This window comes from Miniopterus schreibersii (assembly GCF_964146895.1).
Source record: "Miniopterus schreibersii genome assembly, chromosome: 4".
Lineage (NCBI taxonomy): Eukaryota > Metazoa > Chordata > Mammalia > Chiroptera > Miniopteridae > Miniopterus > Miniopterus schreibersii.
The window spans coordinates 82888533-82907842 of NC_138105.1; the positions used below are offsets into that span (position 1 = coordinate 82888533).

The 19310-nt window shown below is 46.3% G+C and overlaps 1 protein-coding gene across 1 annotated transcript in view; it reads right to left on the reverse strand.

The window, feature by feature from the left end:
• Window positions 1-19310, reverse strand: part of FAT2 (FAT atypical cadherin 2) — a 64851-nt gene that overhangs the window by 24631 nt on the left and 20910 nt on the right. The window contains exons 3-12 of the mRNA XM_081134110.1: window positions 17769-18083; window positions 15025-15083; window positions 13125-13436; window positions 11944-12154; window positions 9869-10008; window positions 8983-9264; window positions 7765-7975; window positions 2711-6769; window positions 1270-1466; window positions 371-524 (exon numbers count right to left, since the gene is read on the reverse strand). Of these exons, the coding sequence (XP_080990236.1) occupies window positions 371-524; window positions 1270-1466; window positions 2711-6769; window positions 7765-7975; window positions 8983-9264; window positions 9869-10008; window positions 11944-12154; window positions 13125-13436; window positions 15025-15083; window positions 17769-18083 (5940 nt within the window). The remainder of the gene's footprint in view (window positions 1-370; window positions 525-1269; window positions 1467-2710; window positions 6770-7764; window positions 7976-8982; window positions 9265-9868; window positions 10009-11943; window positions 12155-13124; window positions 13437-15024; window positions 15084-17768; window positions 18084-19310) is intronic.

A 19310-nucleotide genomic window follows, 5' to 3' on the forward strand; every position in this document is an offset into this window, starting at 1 on the left:
GTCTCACATAAAATGCCCTTTCTTCAGAGAGCTTTCACTTAATCTCATTCCCAAGCCTAAGTCAAGTTCTCCTATCAAAACTCCCCTTAAAACCCTGCATTTTTTCTCAACTCAGCACATTTCAAACCACTGATTAAGTGACTGCCTTTCCTATTAGATTTTAAAGACCCAGATCTTGTCTTATTAGTCAATTAATTATTTCTCCAGCAGCTAGTGCAATGCTTGGCACAATGTGCCAAAGTATGTTTGCTGGGTAGATGGAAGGATGGATAAGTCAATTCCTGTTTCATTCCCCAAGGAGCCTACCATAGTACCGGGTACTTGATATTCAGTAAATAAATGGTTCAATCCTATAGCTCAGGAAACCCACCTGTATGAGGATCTAGTTTAAATTCATCTGCTCCAGGACCATGCAGAGTGTATGTGATCTGAGCATTGGTATCAGAGTCCAAGTCTGTTGCAGAAACTTGCAAAATGAAGTGTCCAGGAGATATATCTTCACTGACTTTGCTGGTATAGAGGAGCTGGAGACGGAAGACAAAGAAGAGGGAAATTGCGGGAGATACACTCAGATCCAGAGAGAGGAAGGGTAACACAGAGAGAGACAGAAGTAGGGAGAGAGAGAGGGAGAGAGAGATTGGAGAGGAGAGATGGACACACACACACACACACACACATCATGGGAAATTTAGGGTTTAATCATATGAGGCCCTTAGGGAAGTGTCCCTTATCAAAAATGTAACTGCCCTGTCTGCATGTTTGCGAATACGTGTAACCTGGCAGAGGTTATCTGTGTTGGTCTGTGTTACCTATGCAGATGTGGATACGCATACATGAGCGTGGGCGGCAGGGCAGGGCGTCTCTCGGGGCAGGTCTGTCTGGATGTATTTGGTAATAACGATCCATGCTAACAAACTGAGCTGTGGAGGGGGTTTCCCACTTAGCGTGGCAGGTTGTGTCTGAAGAATGAAGAAGTTAATTTATTTCTGGGTATGTTTTACAGAGAAATGGTCCTTTGTAGGGAGTGTAGGGGGACAGGTATGGACCATGGTTCCTAAAGAGCTTGACGATATCCCTACGGGGAGGCCAGGGAATTACCTAGAATGACCGCCTCCCAAGGCACTAGTTTTCGGCCAGCTGGGGAGAAGCGGAAGCAGGTGTGGTCAGGGAAGGCCAGCCTCAGAGACGGTCCCTTGATTCCTCCTCCGTCTTTCCCCTCACTCCAGCTTCCTTGCCTCCACTCCCCCCAACCCCTCGCCAGGCTCTCACCTGTGAGCACTGAGGGCTGTTATCATTGATGTCCAAGACAAAGATCTCCACAATGACCGAAGCCTGGAACTTGCCATCAGAAGCTGTGATTCTGAGCAAGTACTTGGCCATGTGCTCACGGTCCAGGGTCTTCCTCGAGAAAATCCTCCACTCATCTCCAACTTGGCTGATGCCAAACTGGCCCAAGGGGTCTCCCTCTAAAAACATGAGACAGACATTCCAGAAGCTGAGCAACAGGAATGAACCAAGCTTCGTGCCACAGGTAGCTGCCCACCTGACACTTTTAGAATTGCTGGAAAATACAAAAATTTTCTCTATTAACTAGGGACTCACAATTCTCCATTAGGTCAGTTATTTGCTGTTATGAAGCATAACCATGTCTTCAGAGTTCAAGGGCTGCCTGTTTAATGGAATTATTAATGCAGGAAGCACCACTCCAAAATATGTGCCTAAGGTAGGCTTCTTATTTTTTGTGTTTTGGAAGGAATCGGAAAAAGTTAAAGACAAGTAAATTTTAATTCCATACAAGAATCTTCTAGTATCTGTTCAACAGTAGAGGGGTGGAAAGTGATCAACAATACTAAACTCTCTGAGGTCTTATTTTACAACTGAGGACACAGACTGAGTGGAGGGTTTGCTTCCGAGTCATATAATTCCTTGACACCAATCACTAGTAGAGGAGATGGGTTTCTGAGATTCTAAGATTCCAGAGTTCCACAATTCAACTCTTCTAAGAGTTGATAATATATTGACATTATTTTATTATTCAGAGATTTTAGGACTTTTGTGTTTTTAAGAGTCTGATATAAGATGGTAACATTCTGTTTCCCTAAGACTCCATATTTCAAACAGCTCTGGTCCAGGGTCTGTCTCCAGGAGTCTATGATTCTTGGCTCATTAACTCTCCTCCAGACGCCTGTGATAGCGGAAGGAACCATGTCTATGGGAATGGAATGACATGGCACCCGAAAGAGAGGGAAAGGGACATTGAGAAGTAAAGAAACTCTTTTGGCCATTGGACAGGAATTGGGGTAATTTAGGTTTGCAATAGGTATCCACTGAGGAAAGCAGTTTGTAGGGTGTGATTTTAATCCCAGCCTGATGGAAGCTTGGAGTGTGACCTTGGTCAAGTTTCTCTCTCTATCTGGATTTTGGTTCTCTCAGATGTGAAATGAAGGGATTGGGCTGATATCATATCTAAGGAGATGTTTTTATTGCAATGCTCAGGTCCAGTGATTGACTACAAAGCATTTTCTACTATCCACAGCTTGCTCAAGTCTGTAGATGGAGCAACTGAGGTTCTGGGAGTGTCAGTGATTTACCCAAGGTCACACTGTTAATAAGTGGCAGAGCCAGGACTTAAACTTATGTCTTGGGGCACCTCTTACTGGACTTTTCTCAGTGCACCTCAGTGCCTCCATTCCAAGACTGGTATCCTTACCTGTGATATAGCAGGTAACCTGTCTGTTCTGCTCAGAAATATCAGCATCAAAGGTTTTAAGAGTGGCCACAGGTTCACCAGGTTCACTGTTCTCGACCACAGATCCTCTGTAGTCTTCAGAAGCAAATTGGGGAGCATTGTCATTCTCATCTGTAATGGAGACTTCGACCAGGACCTGAGAAGATAGCTGGATGGTCCGGCCATGGTCATAGGCTACCACATAAAAGTGGTAGGTCTGGCGGGTCTCACAGTCAAGTTCCTGGAGTGTAGTGATCCAGCCAGTTTCACTGTCAATGGCAAAGAGCTCATGGATATTACTGTCGGGATCCACTGGCATCCTGTAACTCACCTGGCCATCCTTCCCAGTGTCCTGGTCATTGGCAGTCACTTGAATGACCGCAGTCCCCACTGGCATATTTTCAGTGAGGACAGCCTTATATGGATCAGCCTCAAATATAGGCCTATTATCATTGACATCCTTCACTTGAATGTTGACGGACACCAAGGAAACCAAGTTAGTGTCATTATGGGGGCAATATGCCATCAAATCAATCTGGTACCATTTAGTAGACTCATAGTCCATGGCCTTCCTCACCTTTAGAGCCCCTGTGTTTTGGTCCAAGGAGAAGACACCATCTCTGTTGCTCTCGGGTGTTGTGCCCTGCACTAGACTATAGATGACTGGATCTTGAGCTGCCACTGCTTTAACAGAACCAATTTCAGACCCTTCTGGAAGGTCTTCAGATGCAGAGAAAGTATACAGAGGTTCAGAAAATTTGGGCAAGGATACTTCATTATCAACCACCTGAAGACGTAACAGCACCAGAGAGTTCCAGTGAGGAGGCCCCCCATCTTGGGCTTTGATTTTTAAGTCAAAGACCCGATTTTCCAATCCCACCAGGCTCTCTTTCACCTTGACAACACCAGTGGTTGGATTGATGTCAATGATCTGTTCATGCAAGTCCTCTATTGAGTCCACTGAATAGGTGACATCTGCATTTCGACCTTCATCTGCATCATAGGCCAGCACCTGGATAACTGGGGAGTCTTTACTGACATTGGATTGAATGGACACAGTGTACTCAGAGGCTTTGAACTGTGGAGCATTGTCATTTTCATCTGTGAGGATGATCTTCACAGTGCAGAAGCCCACTTTTCCTCCTCCATCCTGAGCCATGACTTTAATAGCGATGACTCTTTCCGTTGAATTTTCCCGATCCAATTTCTTCAGAGTGGTGATCTGCCCATGGGGGTTTATGGAGAACTTCTCACCTGCTAGTTTATTGATGATGGTATAATCTACAGTGCCATAGGGACCACTGTCTTTATCAATGGCTAACAACTCAATCACCTTGGTTCCTACCTTTGCATTTTCTGCTAACTCTGCCTCATAAACATGCTGCTCGAACTCTGGGCTGTACTTGTTGGCATTTGTAGTGTTGATATACACAGGCACAGTTGCTCGGAAGACCCCATCAGAAGCACCTACTCTCAAATTGTAAGAAGAGTCCAGGTGCTTTTTGCAAAGGTTTAACATAGAAATTATTCCTGAGGAGCTGTTAATGGAGAAGTGCCGGTCCTGATTGCCAGAGAGAATCAGGTACTGTAGGCGAGAAGTGTCCCTGCTGTCGGGGTCAAGAGCTTGGACTTTGAGAACCAGGTGTCCACAGGTTGCCAGCTCACTGACATTGGCTTCATACTGAGGTTGCCTGAACTCTGGGGGGTTGTCATTGATGTCAGACACACCGACAACCACAAGGGTTTCACCAGTGAGTGGAGGGTTTCCTCTATCCATGGCCCTGACCTTCACGTGAAAGTGCTGTTGGGATTCATAATCCAGCTCTTGAACTGTGGACATCTCCCCTGTGCTCCCATTGATCTGGAAGAATTTGGAAACATCTGAACCATCCTCTACGATCTGATAGGAGACATCATGGTTCTGCCCTGAGTCCTGGTCAGAAGCCAACAATTGGATCACAGGTGTCTGAGCAGGCAAGCCTTCTGAGATTGAAGTGGTGTAGACCAACTGGGAGAAAGTGGGAGGGTTATCATTGACGTCCTCCACCAGGACTTCCACAGTGGCTTCAGAAAATGACCCCAGAGCTGTGTCTGTGGCTCTGACTGTGAACACATGTTTGTTCTTAGACTCATAGTCCAAAGGGCCTGTTACTGTTAGGACACCAGTCTTAAAGTCAATGGTGAACAGCATCAGGGGCTCTTCCTCCACAATGTTGTAGATGAGTCGGAGTCCCTCTGGACTCCGGGCCTGGGTGTGGAGAATCGGGGTATAGAGTGTGATATTTTCAGGCACTCTGACTTTATAGTAAGGACTCTGAAACAGCGGGTTAGATTTATTTCTTACAATGACAACTACCTCTTCAGTAGTCTGGAGGGATGGGCTTCCTCCATCCTGAGCAATGACTTTGAGGTGATACTTATTTAAAGCTTGATAATCAAAGGGTTTCTTCAGTGATATGTCCCCAAGATAGGGGTCAATTCGAAAATATGTGTAATCTTCTGCAAATGCATATGTGACAGCACCATTTACCCCCAAGTCTTGGTCACTGGCAGATACCTGAAAGATGACATCCCCAGGCTCTGTGCCATCTTGGATGATTGTGTAATAAGGCAGATGCTTAAACTCAGGGAGATTGTCATTGACATCCTCAATAGAAACTATAACCAGAGCCTGAGCCACCCTTTGAGGGGTCCTATTGTCCCTCAATTCCACTGCCACCTTATGAGTGTCCTGCTGTTCTCGGTCAAATGCCACACCTCTTGTCTGCAACACGCCTGCTGATTTGACCATACAAAACATATCAGTGCCATTTAAGAGGAAGTAGTAAAGGGTGTCATTCAAATGATTGCCCTGGACACCCAAAATCACCAGTGTCTTTCTGTCTTGCAAATTCTCCTTCACTGTTGCCCTGTAGACATCCTGGTCAAACTGCAAGCTTGTATTAAGAGCTTGTGTCAAAGAAATTTTTACCAGTGCAGTATCTTGATACAGGCCATCAGAAGCCTTAACGGTAAGCTCCCGGGAGTGTCCCAGGAAAACAGGATTCAACACAGATATTCGGCCATCCATGGGATGGATAGCAACAGCTTCGTCGGCATTGCCAGTTTTGATGCTATAATGGACTTCCGAGTCATCGTCGCTGGCCCACACCATGAGGAGCTCCATACCCCGGTGGATGGGCTTCATTATTGCTACTTCATATATCTGGTCTGAGAACCTGGGAGGAGAGTCATTTACATCTCTGATATAGATGATGGCCTGGGCAGGCCTGGGTGCAAATAAGATGGGGCTTCCTTGGTCATGGACATAGATGCTGAATTGCAAAGAGGGCGTGCTCTCATAATCCATCTCTGATATAATGGTTAGTGTTCCCATGCTGGGATCAATTTTGACAAACTTCAAGGCCTCTTGCTCCAAAATTTCATAGACCAACAGAGAATTAGCTTCTTTGTCTCTGTCAGAGGCACGAATCACAAAGGGGTTGTTGTTTTCATCCATGACCATGCTGTGCAATGGTGCTGCCTCACTAATTTGGCCCACGAAAGTCGGCTTTAAGAACATGGGAGCGTTGTCATTTTCGTCAATGATGTAAACAAGAACCACGACGTCAGTAAATGCTCCCGCCATATTGCTGCCTCGGATTTTCAGCTGATAAGATGAAATTTTCTCATGGTCCAAGTTCTTCTGGGTGGAAATGAGGCCGGAATATGAGTTCATGGAGAACACACCATCCTTGTTTCCCTCTCTTAACTCATAGGTAACTTCAGAGGAGCTTGTAGCCGAGACAAGGAGGATTGGGGAACCAACAGCGATTGATTCAGGGATCTCTACAAAGTACTCGGCTTTTGAAAAGATGGGGGCACTGCTTTCTGAAGGGTGGACGTGAATGATCACTGTAGCCAGGTCATGCCACCGTGGGGAGCCTTGATCTTCTGCCTTCACTGTCAGAGTATACCGGGCGTGACTTGCCTGGTGAAGTTTCTGGGCTAGAGTGATGATGCCTAGAAGGGCATTGATGTTGAAGAAACCCTCGCTGTTCCCTGAAACAAAAGACAGGACGAATTGAAGTTATTCACACCCTCAAGAGGCACCAACTAGGCTTTCTAGATCAGTAAAGAGACCATCACACAAAACTTGGAAAAGGTAAAATTCACACCCCATGCCACCCTGGATTTAGTTACGATATAGTGTATAGGGTGTGTGTGTGTATATATATATAGATATGAATTTTATTATATATGTATATACATAAACACATATAATAATAAATGAACATTATGCTCTATGAGGGCAGAAAGCAAGTCATGTTCGCCTCTGTCCCTCTACAGCATCTAACTCTCTGAAGTATTAATTATTATGAAAGATAATCATTATTAAATATCATTAATTATGAATTAGCAACCATTATAAATTATCAGTAAAAATTAGTTGGATATTAGATATTATCATTTGTTACCTCAATTACCTATAATTAACACTTATCAGTGATAGCAATAACCTCTGGCATTTGTCTAGTATTCGACAGTTTACAACATGCAGTAACATACATTTTCTCTTTTAATCTTTACAAGGACTTTCTGGCACAGGTAATATTATTCCAGTTTTGAGATGAAGGAAACTACCTAAGAGATATAAAATCATAGATATGGCCTTAGCAGGAAATCAAAATTACTCCTAAAACTATGCCATACGTCGCATAAGGTATTTTAGGCCCCTTCTATTGTATAGGCACAAAGATATTCTATTTTAAAATGTTGCATGCACTTGTAAGCATCCTCTACGTGTATAGTTATCAGTGGGTTTACATAACATATATTGAAAGTCTCCAGTAACATGAGTAGTCCCTTAGTTGTTGTTCTGACCATCATTGGAAGTACATTAGCTTAGGTCATTACAGTCCCAGGGAATGATCTAGAGTGATAGCTTGCCAAAGCTTAAAGCGCTTGGCCCTTCATTAACTTCCAAATTCGTGCCTCTGCTGCTTCTCCTTTCCCAAAGCCCCTCCCCCTTTCTGGACTTCGAGCCAGACTCTCACCTTTCAGAAGGGAGTAGTGGACCTCGGCATTGGCTCCCCGGTCACCATCCGTGGCTCGGACTTGGAGCAGCTCTGTGCCAGGGGCCATGGTGGCAGGAACACTGGCCTCATAGTGGAGCTGGGTGAAGCGGGGTGGGTGGAGGTTTCCATCCTCTACGTGAATGGATACCCACACAAAGTTCCTCTTGATGGGCATCTCCTGGTCTCGGACCTGTGGGCCCAAGGAGGTGACGGGGTGGGTAGCAAATGGAATGGGAAGAGGCTTGGTTAGAAGAAGGTCAATGAATAGAATGCCAATGGAAAATACACCCAATTGTAGCTCTATTCCTTTTCATTTTGCTCTCATTTATGCTCTTTTTATTAATTATTATTAAGCTTAGCTATTTTATTGGATAATTTCGCTTTAGGAGAAAGGCGGACATTAACAGAGAAACAGTATTTTCCAGATTAGGTCTCAGAGGATATTAGTTTTTCAAGATGTTAACATGTTGTGCAGGGGGGAAAAACATTCTATGGTCAAGTAAATTTAGGGAGCACTGAATTAAATCAAATTAAAGTTTTCTTTGCTGCAGGACTTCTCAGAGCCTTTAATACATATTAATGTGCCCAGAGAATGACAAACTAACATATGAGAACCCTGAGGCTCGAGCCAGGAAAGCTGGGCTCTAGTTCTGGTTCCATCAGAAAGAGCTGTGTGGCGGTGAGCACATCTCTTCCTCTGTGGACCTCTGGTGTAAGACAAGAGAAATGGGTAGGATCAGGGCTTGGACTAGAGTGAGGCAAGTGAGGCATGTAGAGTGTAAATTTAAGGAGGCACTCACTCTCGGGGTCATAAAAGTGCAGACACAAGACTCTGAGAGTGAGTCCTGGGTGGAATGGTTTCTGGGTCCCTCCCAGCCCTGACACTGCATAAGTTCACAATGTGGTCATGCAGTTCATGGACCAGGGAGAGAACTGTTGGGGGATATCTGGAGCAAGTCTAAGTTTATGGGAGTTTTCTTGGCAGCTGTCCCATCTCTTTCATCACTCCCAAGCATCCTTTATGGAAGGTACCTCTGGAAGGCTGTGAAATGTCCCAACTCATCTCATGGGTTATCATTATGAGCATCAGTACACCTGGCCCATCAGGGGAAAGAGAACTCTGAGCATGGCCCCAAGCATCCACCCCCACACATCTGCATAGAAGTATATTCTTCCCCGATTTTTCAGTTAACTCACCATAACTGTCAGCGTGTGCTGGGAGGGCCCTGAGCTTAGGTCCAACTTCCCCACAGTTACCAGGACACCACTGCTTGGGTCCAGCTGGAAGAGGCTGGCACTTTCTGGGTCTTGGCTGCCATGTATAGTGTAGATGAGGCCCTTGCCCTTGTCTTGATCTGTGGCCTGGACTCGGAGGAGCTCAACCCCAGGCAGTGTGTCTTGGGGAACTCTGACCTCATAATGAGCTTGCAGAAACTGGGGCCGATGGTGGTTAATGTTGGCAATCATGACGATGTAGACCTAGGGAGGAGAGTGAGACAGAAAGTAGACTGTAAGCTCCACAAGGTCAGGGACTTTGTCTGTCTGGTTCCCCACCATATCATCTGTGCCTAGCACAGTGCCTGGTGCACAGCACTCAATAAGTATTTGTTAAATAAATGATAACATTTCAAAGTCACAAGGTTTTCAGGTAACATGCAGTTTAGTGGTTTTCAAACACAATTTTTTTTGTTAAAGGGCCTCTTCTTTTAATGAAATTTTGTGTGAAATCTCTGTATATGACATGGATAAAACTCTGGCTGAAATCAGAGTAGAAATCCAGAGCCTCACTTACTTGGCTGTCAATCCTCATACCCCTGGTAGCCCCATGGCCCTCTATCTTTAATTGAAAACTGCTAATTTAGACAAATCCCCTTGATATAGAGATCCACAGTGGGAACAAGGACCCTCCCAAGATCACAGAAGCAGAAAATATGTCAGATAAGACTAGGATGCAGAACTTTGGCTCCAGTTTAGCATTCTGTGAGCTATACCACATCCACAGAAAGCCTTTCGTAGTTTCATCCCAACTGAGCAGTACTCCCATCTCCTCTCAACTTAGGAGTTCCCAACTGAGGCTTCTAACCTGGGTGGCAATGGCGTGGAACCCATCGGTCACGTCCACGGTCAAATTATAACTCGACTTCTTCCTCGTATCGAGAGGCTTAGCGATGACAATGCTGCCTGTGGTCTTCTCAATGTCAAAGTCCATGTCTTGGTCCCCACCTGGAGTGTGAATGGGGGGGAAGCACACACAACCTCAGTGACTTAGGTATAAGGAACACGACATGGGATTTGGCCGGCAAATTTAGAGGAGGCGGGACTAGATGCTGGAGGGACTGTAGGCATTCAAGGAAGAACCTGAACCAGGGATTCTGAAGCTGCTCAGAAACAGTATGATATCTGGGAGACAGCTGGAGTTTATTCCCCAGGAGTCCAAAAAGCTGTCATTTATCTTGTTAAGTTATTGTCAAATTATTATCAAGATCCAAGTAATGATACAGAAAAAGGTGAACTTATGTGGACTGAAGAGTCCCAGAGGAAGACCAAAATTAGTCACAGAACATATCCTGCTACTAGGATTAAAACATGCAGGAGTAATGGATGGCTACTCCTGGCTTCCAGGCAGTTTGCATGGTCTAAAGGTGCCTATGCACAGGAAAAAATGAAAATAACTCTGGTAAACATGAGGAAATTGACTTAATGAACCATAAGAATCCAAAATGTAGAATTAACATACAGCTATTTAAGTGCCTACTAAGTAGAGATCTGTTTAGTGACATGGAAATATGTTCATCATATATTTGTAAAAGTTAGAAAACAATATTTTAATATAACCCTAAGTGTGTGTGTGTGTGTGTGTGTGTGTGTGAAGAAAAATGACCAGAAGAAAACACATCAAAATTGTAACAGTGGATTAGCTTCTGATTGGTGGGAGTTTAGGTGATATTTTTTATTCTCTGCATTCATTTGTGTTTTCGAAATGATCTTTAGAATACATGTATTCATTTTATATAAAAGAAAGAAAGCCAAACAATGAAAAAAAGCAGCGAATCAGAACTGGAACTAACTGCAGGAGGCCAAAAGCTCAGGATGAGTGCATATCCAATCTCTGGACCAGGCTGGGAAACTATAATAGGAATCCATGGCTCCTGTGGTGCTGAGACTCTGAGATTACAAATTCTTTTTTTCAAAAATATATTTTTTATTGATTTCAGAGAGAAGAATCGAGAGGGAGAGAGAGAGATAGAAACATCAATGATGAGAGAGTCATTGATTGGCTGCCTCCTGCATGCCCCCTGCTGGGGATGGAGCCCAAAACCCAGGCATGTGCCCTGACCAGGAATCGAACCTCCATCTCCTGGATCCTAGGTTGATGCTCAACTGCTGAGCCATGTCTAGCCAGGCAGATTGCAGATTCTTAACCTGGAATCCCTGGCTGGGTTTCAGAGAATCTATGAAACCCCTAAATTTGTATATCAGTCTATGTTTGTGTGTGCAACTTTCTGGGAAGAGGGCCCCAAGCATTCATCAGATTCCCTAAGGAGTCCGTTTTAACAAAATCTTGTTAATATAACCCTAAGTGTGTGTGTGTGTGTGTGTGTGTGTGTGTGTATGTGTGAAGAAAAATGACACAGAAAGGAGTTTCAGAGAAGGCCATCAGAGCTTAGACCCAAGTATTTCCTACAATAAGAATGGACATTTCCCCTAACCTTGAGGATGGAACATGGGACAAGAACGTGAAGCCTGGCCCCAGGGTACAGCTGGCCTCAGGCTCATGGTCAATGAAGTTAGCACTACACTGATTTTCCCATGGAGGCAAAGAGGAAACATAAAACTTGTGCTTTTTCCTCTGGGACTCTCTGGACCTTCTTAGGCCTCGCACACACTTGGGGTAACTGAGGCACTGTCCAAGTCTGGCTGAGGTTACCAGTGAGACCATGGAGGTTCTGCCTGAGCTGATAGCTGGTGTGGAAGTTTGGCACAGTGGTACTCCTATTACTCACTGCCCCAGAGAACCAGGGAAGAGGCAATCGCTACTTGTGGCCCAAAGAGGGGCTGCCAGGGAGCATGACCTTGAGAGGGCTCAGAAGGATCATACCATGAGGACTAGGGCTGGTCTATAAGGACGGGAGGGGCTGGCCCTCCTTGGGGCCTCACCTGTGATGTTGAACCAGAAGAGGCCAGGTCGGCCCTCAACACTGATGACCCCTACCATGTGGTTCACAGGGTCTGTCTCCATGACTGTGAAGCTGTAGTGGGGCTCTTCAAAGGCCAGTGGGATGGAGGAGGGCCGGGGCTGGGGGATCCACTCGATGTGGAGCCGGACACTGGCTGAGAGTGGTGGCTGCCCACTGTCTGTTGCTTGGATCTGAAAAGAGGCCAGAACTGAGAGTGAGGCTTTGTCTGTAGGGTTGGGTCTGAGAAACAAGAAGACCCAAGTGGCCAGCTGAGAAACAGGGTGCCCTGTGACTGACCAAGCTGGCCTCTCGTCTACTTGTTCATTCATTCAACACACAGTTGAGGGCTTACTGTGAACAGGTACATGCCAGCGGCTGCAGGCACAGTGGTGAACAGAACATACAACCTGTGCTCAAGAGCCTCATGAGTAGTGGGGGGAAAAATCAAAGCCACTATTTAACTGAAGGCTTAGTATGTGCGTGTTCCTAAAGTAGACTTTACACATATGGACACTTTACCCTTCCCAACAACCATAAACATAATAAACTAGAACATATGAGCTTTCATTATTGTCAGGTTCTGCTCTAAGAGCAATATGTACCCTAACTAATTTAATCCACATGACAGCCCTGAGAGAGATACCATTATCACCTCCCTTTTGCAGGAGGAAACGGGCTCAGCGTGATGAATTCACTGCCTGGGGTTTTCTGCGTGGCCGGCAATGAGGCTGGGTTGGATTTAGGCTACCTGACACGAGATCCCATGCCCTAGCCACTTGCTATATTGACTTCCTACAAGGAAAGTGTTCTTAGCCTCATTTTACAGATGATAAAACAGGCTCAAAGGGGTTAAGTGACTTGTCCCAGGCATAAAACAGCAGAGCTAGGATTGGAACCCAGGCTTATCTTGATTCCAAAGTCCCTGCTTAATCTCACCAAAATCTTCATCTCTAAGAATAGAGCTGATTTCCCAGGCAAGGACCTCATTGCCCTCAAAGAGAAAGACCCAGAATTCTGATCCTTTAGCTAAAGTTGAGGCTCCCAGTCTCTCTGGGAGTACCACCTTCATCATGCCTGGTGGCTGTCTCCCTCCTCCTGTCTCCTCCCCTCAAATCCCTAACTGATAGTGTCACGCCCCTCCAAGGCCTCCATCCCGCTCACCGTTAGGATGTTGTACTCTCCAGCAGTGAAGGTGTTGCCGGATGACACCACACCTGTGACCGGGTGGATGCTGAAGCCCTCCTTGTCACTCTCCTCAATACTGTAGGTGACCCTGCCATTGAGACCCTCATCCAGGTCTGAAGCCACGAGCCTGTACACAGGCCCAGGGGTCACAGGGCTCAGCCTCTCTGGAAGGCGAACATTGAAGAGCTTGTGGGAGAACACAGGGGGGTTGTCATTGACGTCCGAGATGCGTACCACCACCCTGGAGGTGGACCTTAGGCAGGGCTCCCCATTGTCCAGCACCATCACCTGGGGACAGAATCCAGCGTGAGTTGCCAAATGCAAGGCAGTGAGTATGTGTCACCACCCACTACAACCCTACCGCCACCCCTGCTTTCAACAGCCTGGAAACAGCAATCTGCTCTTTGGTCTATGCTCTTGACTTTTATTATTCCAACCTCACCTACTTGGAACCCAGCTCTCTGGCAACCTTGCCCACAGGAAAGCCAGCAAGAACAGAGAAAGCCAGAAAGAACTAGAAGAAGACAGTCACAGAGGCTCCAAACAGAAGCTGGCATCCTTAACTCAGGCCTATGGGCCATTTCTTGGAGACCATTTACTTTTTATTTGCTCATAATTCTCATAGGCTTTGTTCTCCAGTCTCTTTAAGCTACTGGAGGTTAGAAAAAACAAATGAGAAGATGTTTATGGGGGAGTGGGTGGTACCTTTTGAGTCAGACAGGTGGCTGGATGCATGAAATGAAATCCAGAGTGAGAGAAAAGAATCAGGAAATATTTCATGTAGGGGCATCATCAGTGACCCCGAGGGTATGAGACAGGACATTTCTACTCTAAATGGTTGCGATTTTTATAAATGTGTTTGTGTGTAAAGGTAGATGCCTGGCCCAGCCAGACATGGCTCAGTGGTTGAGCATCAACCTAGGATCCAGGAGATCACAGTTCGATTCCCAGTCAGGGCACATGCCCGGGTTGTGGGCTCAATCCCTGATCGGGGGCGTGCAGGGGGCAGCTGATCAATGACTCTCTCATCACTGATGTTTCAACTCTCTCTCCCTCTCCCCTCCTCTCTCTGAAATTAATAAAGATATATTTTTAAAAGTAAAATAAAATAAAGATAGATGCCTGTCCTGAACTCTGGAGAAGGCTTCAGTCCCTAGAAGGCAGGTTAGCTGCTGCTTACAAATAATACCTATTTCTTACAAAGGGAATGTGCTGAGCCTGGGAGTACAGAGGCAAAGTTTCTTTCAGCTCTGCTGAGGAATATGTTTCCCTCCCACCTGATGTCTTTAAGATGAGAAGAGAGATGCCTGTTCATCAGTTATAGATAGCTCAGGAGGGGGCATAACTACAGTCTTTTTATTTAATTCCCTTTAGGTCAAGATCAACGCCTCTCATTGAAATGGGCAACAGCCAGAGATGCTTATGGGATTTTAGAGACATCCTAGAAAGAGCACAGACCTAGGAGACAAAGGTCTGGGTTTTCATCCAGGCTCTGTTACTGACCTGGTGTTTGACCTTGGGTGACCCTCTCTCTGGATCATGGGGATGGGCTGGAAACCAGACTGGAGCGCATAGCCCATGTGTACTGCTCCCTCCTCCTGCACTCACTGCAGGCATTACTAATCAATCAGTGCTTCCTGTCCAGCCTGGGCATGGCTTCAGGCTTTCCCTTCATGGTGCTAAAGAGCCTGCAAAGACCCTCAGAGCCTGCACCACCGACCACAGCGAGGCTCAGCTTAGGTAGCAACCCCCCTGAGCCTAGCGCCCTCCTCAGCCACAGAGATATGTGCATGGCTCCAAGGCCTGCCTGGGCTCCAGCCTGACCCTGTTCGGGAGGTTTTCAAATCCAGCGGGTGGGCTCACCGCCATTACTCACCTCCAGGATGTGTTCGTCTTTGCTCTCTCGGTCCAGCTGCCGGGCCGTGGACAGCAGACCTGGGGGAGAGATGGTAGGAGGGAGACCTGAGCTCCCAGGGCCCCCAGGGCCCCCAGGGCTCCCAGGGCCCCTTCACTGGGGGTAAGCTGGAGAGCTACATTCAACTCCTTGATCGGAATTCTGGTCTTTACAACGAGAACATTAAGGGGAATGCAGCCCTGCGGAAAGGGAAGGGCAAATGAGGAAGCAGAACACGGCAGAGATTATGGTGTCCGTGGGGGTTCCACCCATGACCCGCTTTCACCACGAGGACGGTGCTGGGCACAATATAATGTTGAGTAAAACAGGCAGCGTGTCAGAAGTTACAAGGATCACAGTCATTGCCTTCAGTTCATGGAAAACACAAAGTGGTAGCTTTTTACTCCTTTGTTACTAATGTATTATTCACCTGGGTCCTGGTACTGGCTCTTCTCATGACCCCTGGCACCGATGAGCTTATTTGCACTGGCTCTATAGTTTTTTATTTTTGGTCTTCATGTTCCTGATGGGCTGAATTTCTCAAGACCTTAAATTGCATTGTGTTTTCTTGCACATCTCTCCATAGCACAATTTAGATGCCTCATAAGGGCAGACACCTTTACCCTTTGCCAAATAAATGAATGAATCTTGGGCTTAACAAAAGATTGTGGATGCTGGCAGAGATTCATTCATTCACTTCCCAGTTATTTATTGAGGTTCTACTGTGTGCCAGGCACTGAAGATGTTGTAGTGGGCAAGAACACTTTTCTAGAAAGCCTTCAAAGTCTAGTGAAAGACATGGGTAATTAATGGAATAATCACATAAAGGAATATAATGTTCTGTGTGATCAGTGTTATATGTGAGTCGATGGTGCTAGAAAATGTATTATAGTGTCAGGAAAACTTCTCTAAGAAAAGAAGAGCTGGGCTGTGATCTGAAAGAAGAGCAGGAGTTAGCCAGACACAGGGAGAGGAGAAGGGACTCATGGCAGAAGGAACAGCGTGGGCAAGGCTCGGTGCCAGGAGAGGTTATGGACTGAAGCAGGCCACGTGGCTCGAACCAGAGAGGTCAGGGTGAGAGAAGACAGGTAAAGCCAGAAAGGTCAGCAGGGGCCAGGTCAGGCACAAGTTTGTGGGACACAGCAGGACCCAGCTTTATCTTAAGGGCATAGGGACACCATCCAAGGTATCCAAACAGGGAAGTGGGACAATAACCTGGCGGTGTTAAGAAAGCTGGGCTGGGAGCTCATTGCTGATTATTTTATTTTTAGATGTTTATGCTGGTAAAAATTTCTTCCTCAACTGCAGGAAGACTAAGAACATCTCTGCCCTCTGGGGCATTCTGCCAGACCCCACGCCAGGGAACTGTTGACAGTAAACAGAATAGGGATTTGGAAGACATTGAGAAGCTAATGCCTTAGGTGAGAGATCCTTTCCCTCTTCTGAAAAGGGAGGGACAGGGTGGAACCATGTAGAGAGCCAGCTCGGCCTGTTTTCCAGGGTCAATGAAAGCATCCTTCTAGGAAGACTAATCCACTACCTGGGGTCAAAGGTTAACAGGCGCAGTTCCACACAGATGTCACTGTACAAGTAGACTCGTGTATCCCTCGCCCACTGTCTGCCCCAGGACCCCCAGACTCATGCTTTTCCTGGTTTCCTTGTCTTAAGGAGGGGGACTGCCTGCCCACTTTCTCTCTTTCCCGGTCCTCCAGTCTCGCCAGGGTGAACGGTTGGAGCTGGAGAGTGGTTGAGAGGAGAGAATGCCAGCCTGCTCTGCCACGGGGTTGTTATGCGTCCTCCAAGAGGAAGGAGAAGTATCTGCAGCTGTGGGTACTGGCTGGCTCTCAAGCTCCAGCACTGGCAGGAGCCAGGCAGGTGGCACAAATGCCGGAAGCAGGCTGGCAATATGCAGTAGGGAAAGGGGGACTGTGGTGACCAGGGGGCACACGCCTGCTCTACCTAGGGAGCCAGTGCTGCCTCTAGGCAGTTGTGGTCCTGAGGGGATGGGGCAGGAGGCAGTCAGTGTTACCAGATCTTTTAGTTTTTAAAGAACAACCAGAAACCTGGAATGTTTTGTGGAATTTCCTAATTTTTAAATGTTGGCAACAACTTGAAAAATCATTGTTTAAAGCTTGTGCAAGCCAAATGCAACACCTGTGTGGGCTACCTCTGGCTCACTGCTGCAAGCCGGTGACCTCTGCAAGCCTCTGAACCCCCCACCATCCTTGCTCCACATGGCCTTGGGCCGAGGACAGATATTTGTGAGCTGGGTGACTCTGCTGATGTGGATCTCTGTCTGGTGCCACCACTCTGTGGGACAGGCTTGATACTGGTTTGGAAGTAGGGTTAGGAAATTCAGCCTGTGGCTTGTGACTCAGATGAGTGGTCAGTTGGGAGCACTTGGAGGTCTGAAGTAGTCACCAGGCAACCTGCTAGCATCCCTAGGCCCCAAGGAAAGAGCGGTGACGTATCTTATTTTTCCATAGAGACAGACTTTGTAGAGCAGTGGTTCTCAAATTTAGCACCCATAGGAATCCCCTGGGAATCTCGTTCAAATACAGGTTTCTGGACCACACCCTGAATTCTGATTCAGTAGGTCTAAGATGGGACCTGAGAATGCGAATGTCTAACCAGTTCATAGGTAATGCTGACTATGTCGGTCCGGGACCAGACTTTGAGAAGCACTGTTTTAAACAATCCTCTTCACCCAGATTTGAGGTCCTTACCTGTGAGAGGGTGAATAGCAAAGAATCCCATATGGTTGCCACTGGTGATGTTGAAGGTCAGCTTCCCCTTGGAGCTGGAGTCCGGGTCCCAGGCATCCAGCTGAAGCACAGAAGTGTGCAAGGGCGCATCCTCCCAGACGGAGGGGTAGAACACGGGCCTGGACATCCGGGGTGGGTTGTCGTTGACATCCGTAACCTCGATGTAGACTTCAGTTACAGCAGAGAGGGGTATGGAGCCCCGGTCCACTGCCAGTACCGTCAGCCAGTAGCAGGACTCAAATTCTCGGTCCAGGGGTACCAGGGTCTGAATCATTCCTAGGGACAGTCGATTGCTATATTTTAGAGCTCAAAGTAGCTTTAGAAATCACCTTACCTCACACTCCCCAAACTATTCTCTGGGATGGATATTAATATATAGTCCGTGAGAAAAGGAAACTCTGGGCAATATGGTGTGGGAGCTGCTGAGGGAAGCACAGGGAAATTCATATCCTTACTATTGGACCTCTCAGAGCCTTTCTCTGCTAAAATAGGCCCCTGACTCTGGCATATGGGCATCTGCAGGATTTCCAGAAGACAGTGGTAGTTGACCTACTTTCTCCTGGCTACTTCAGCCCAAGGCCTACTGATTGCTTAATTTCACATTCTCAAAGGGATTTCCTTACAGTTGTCCTCAAACTGGTTTCTTCAAGCTTCAAGCATTATAGGTACAATTTAAGGGTTAGGGACTTGATAAATAAATTGCTGTTTTCCTCTCCATTATCTTCATGATTTGAAAGACTTAGTGCCACAAATTGCTTACTATGGGCTTGCACTGTTCTAGAAGTTGAGGGTCCTCTAGTGAGCAAAAGAGGCTTGCACCGTAAGTTCTTGTGGCTCACACTCAGCTGGAAGGACCTATGTGAGAGGGCAGGGCCCAGCATGTCAGAGCTGAAGGAACCTAATTCTTTGACAGATGAGAAAACTAAGGCCCAAAGAAAGAGCATGGCTTGACCAAGATCATGTGGCAGAAGGTGGAAGAGCTGGGTCTAGACTGACTCTCAGTCTAATGCTCTTCCCACCATATCACCCTTCCCTTTGCCCTGGAAATAAATCACCCATCAGATTGTAAACTCCTCAAGGGCAGTGATCTACCTTTACTCACCAGGATGTCCCCCAAGGTGCCTATGTCAGGACCTCCTGAGTAGAGGGTACTCAGTAAGTGTTTGCTGAATTGCACTTATTTTCTGTGAAGCTTGAAAGGAATAAATAGGTTGGTTCCACCTTTTTTGGAGGGCAATTTGGAAATATCTATTAACATTGAAAATATGCATTATCCTTTGACCTAGCTACTGCATTTTTAAGGGTTTTTCCTATAGACACCCATGCATATGAGTAAAAGCATTTGAACAAGGATGTTATACCTATATGATAGAACAAAATGCAGCCATTAAAAAGGAATGACAAATATTTGTATGTACTGACATATAAGATGCCCTGGAGTTACATTATGTGAAAAAAATAAGTTTCATAATTAGTGTCTATTGTATTATGGTTTCATCATCA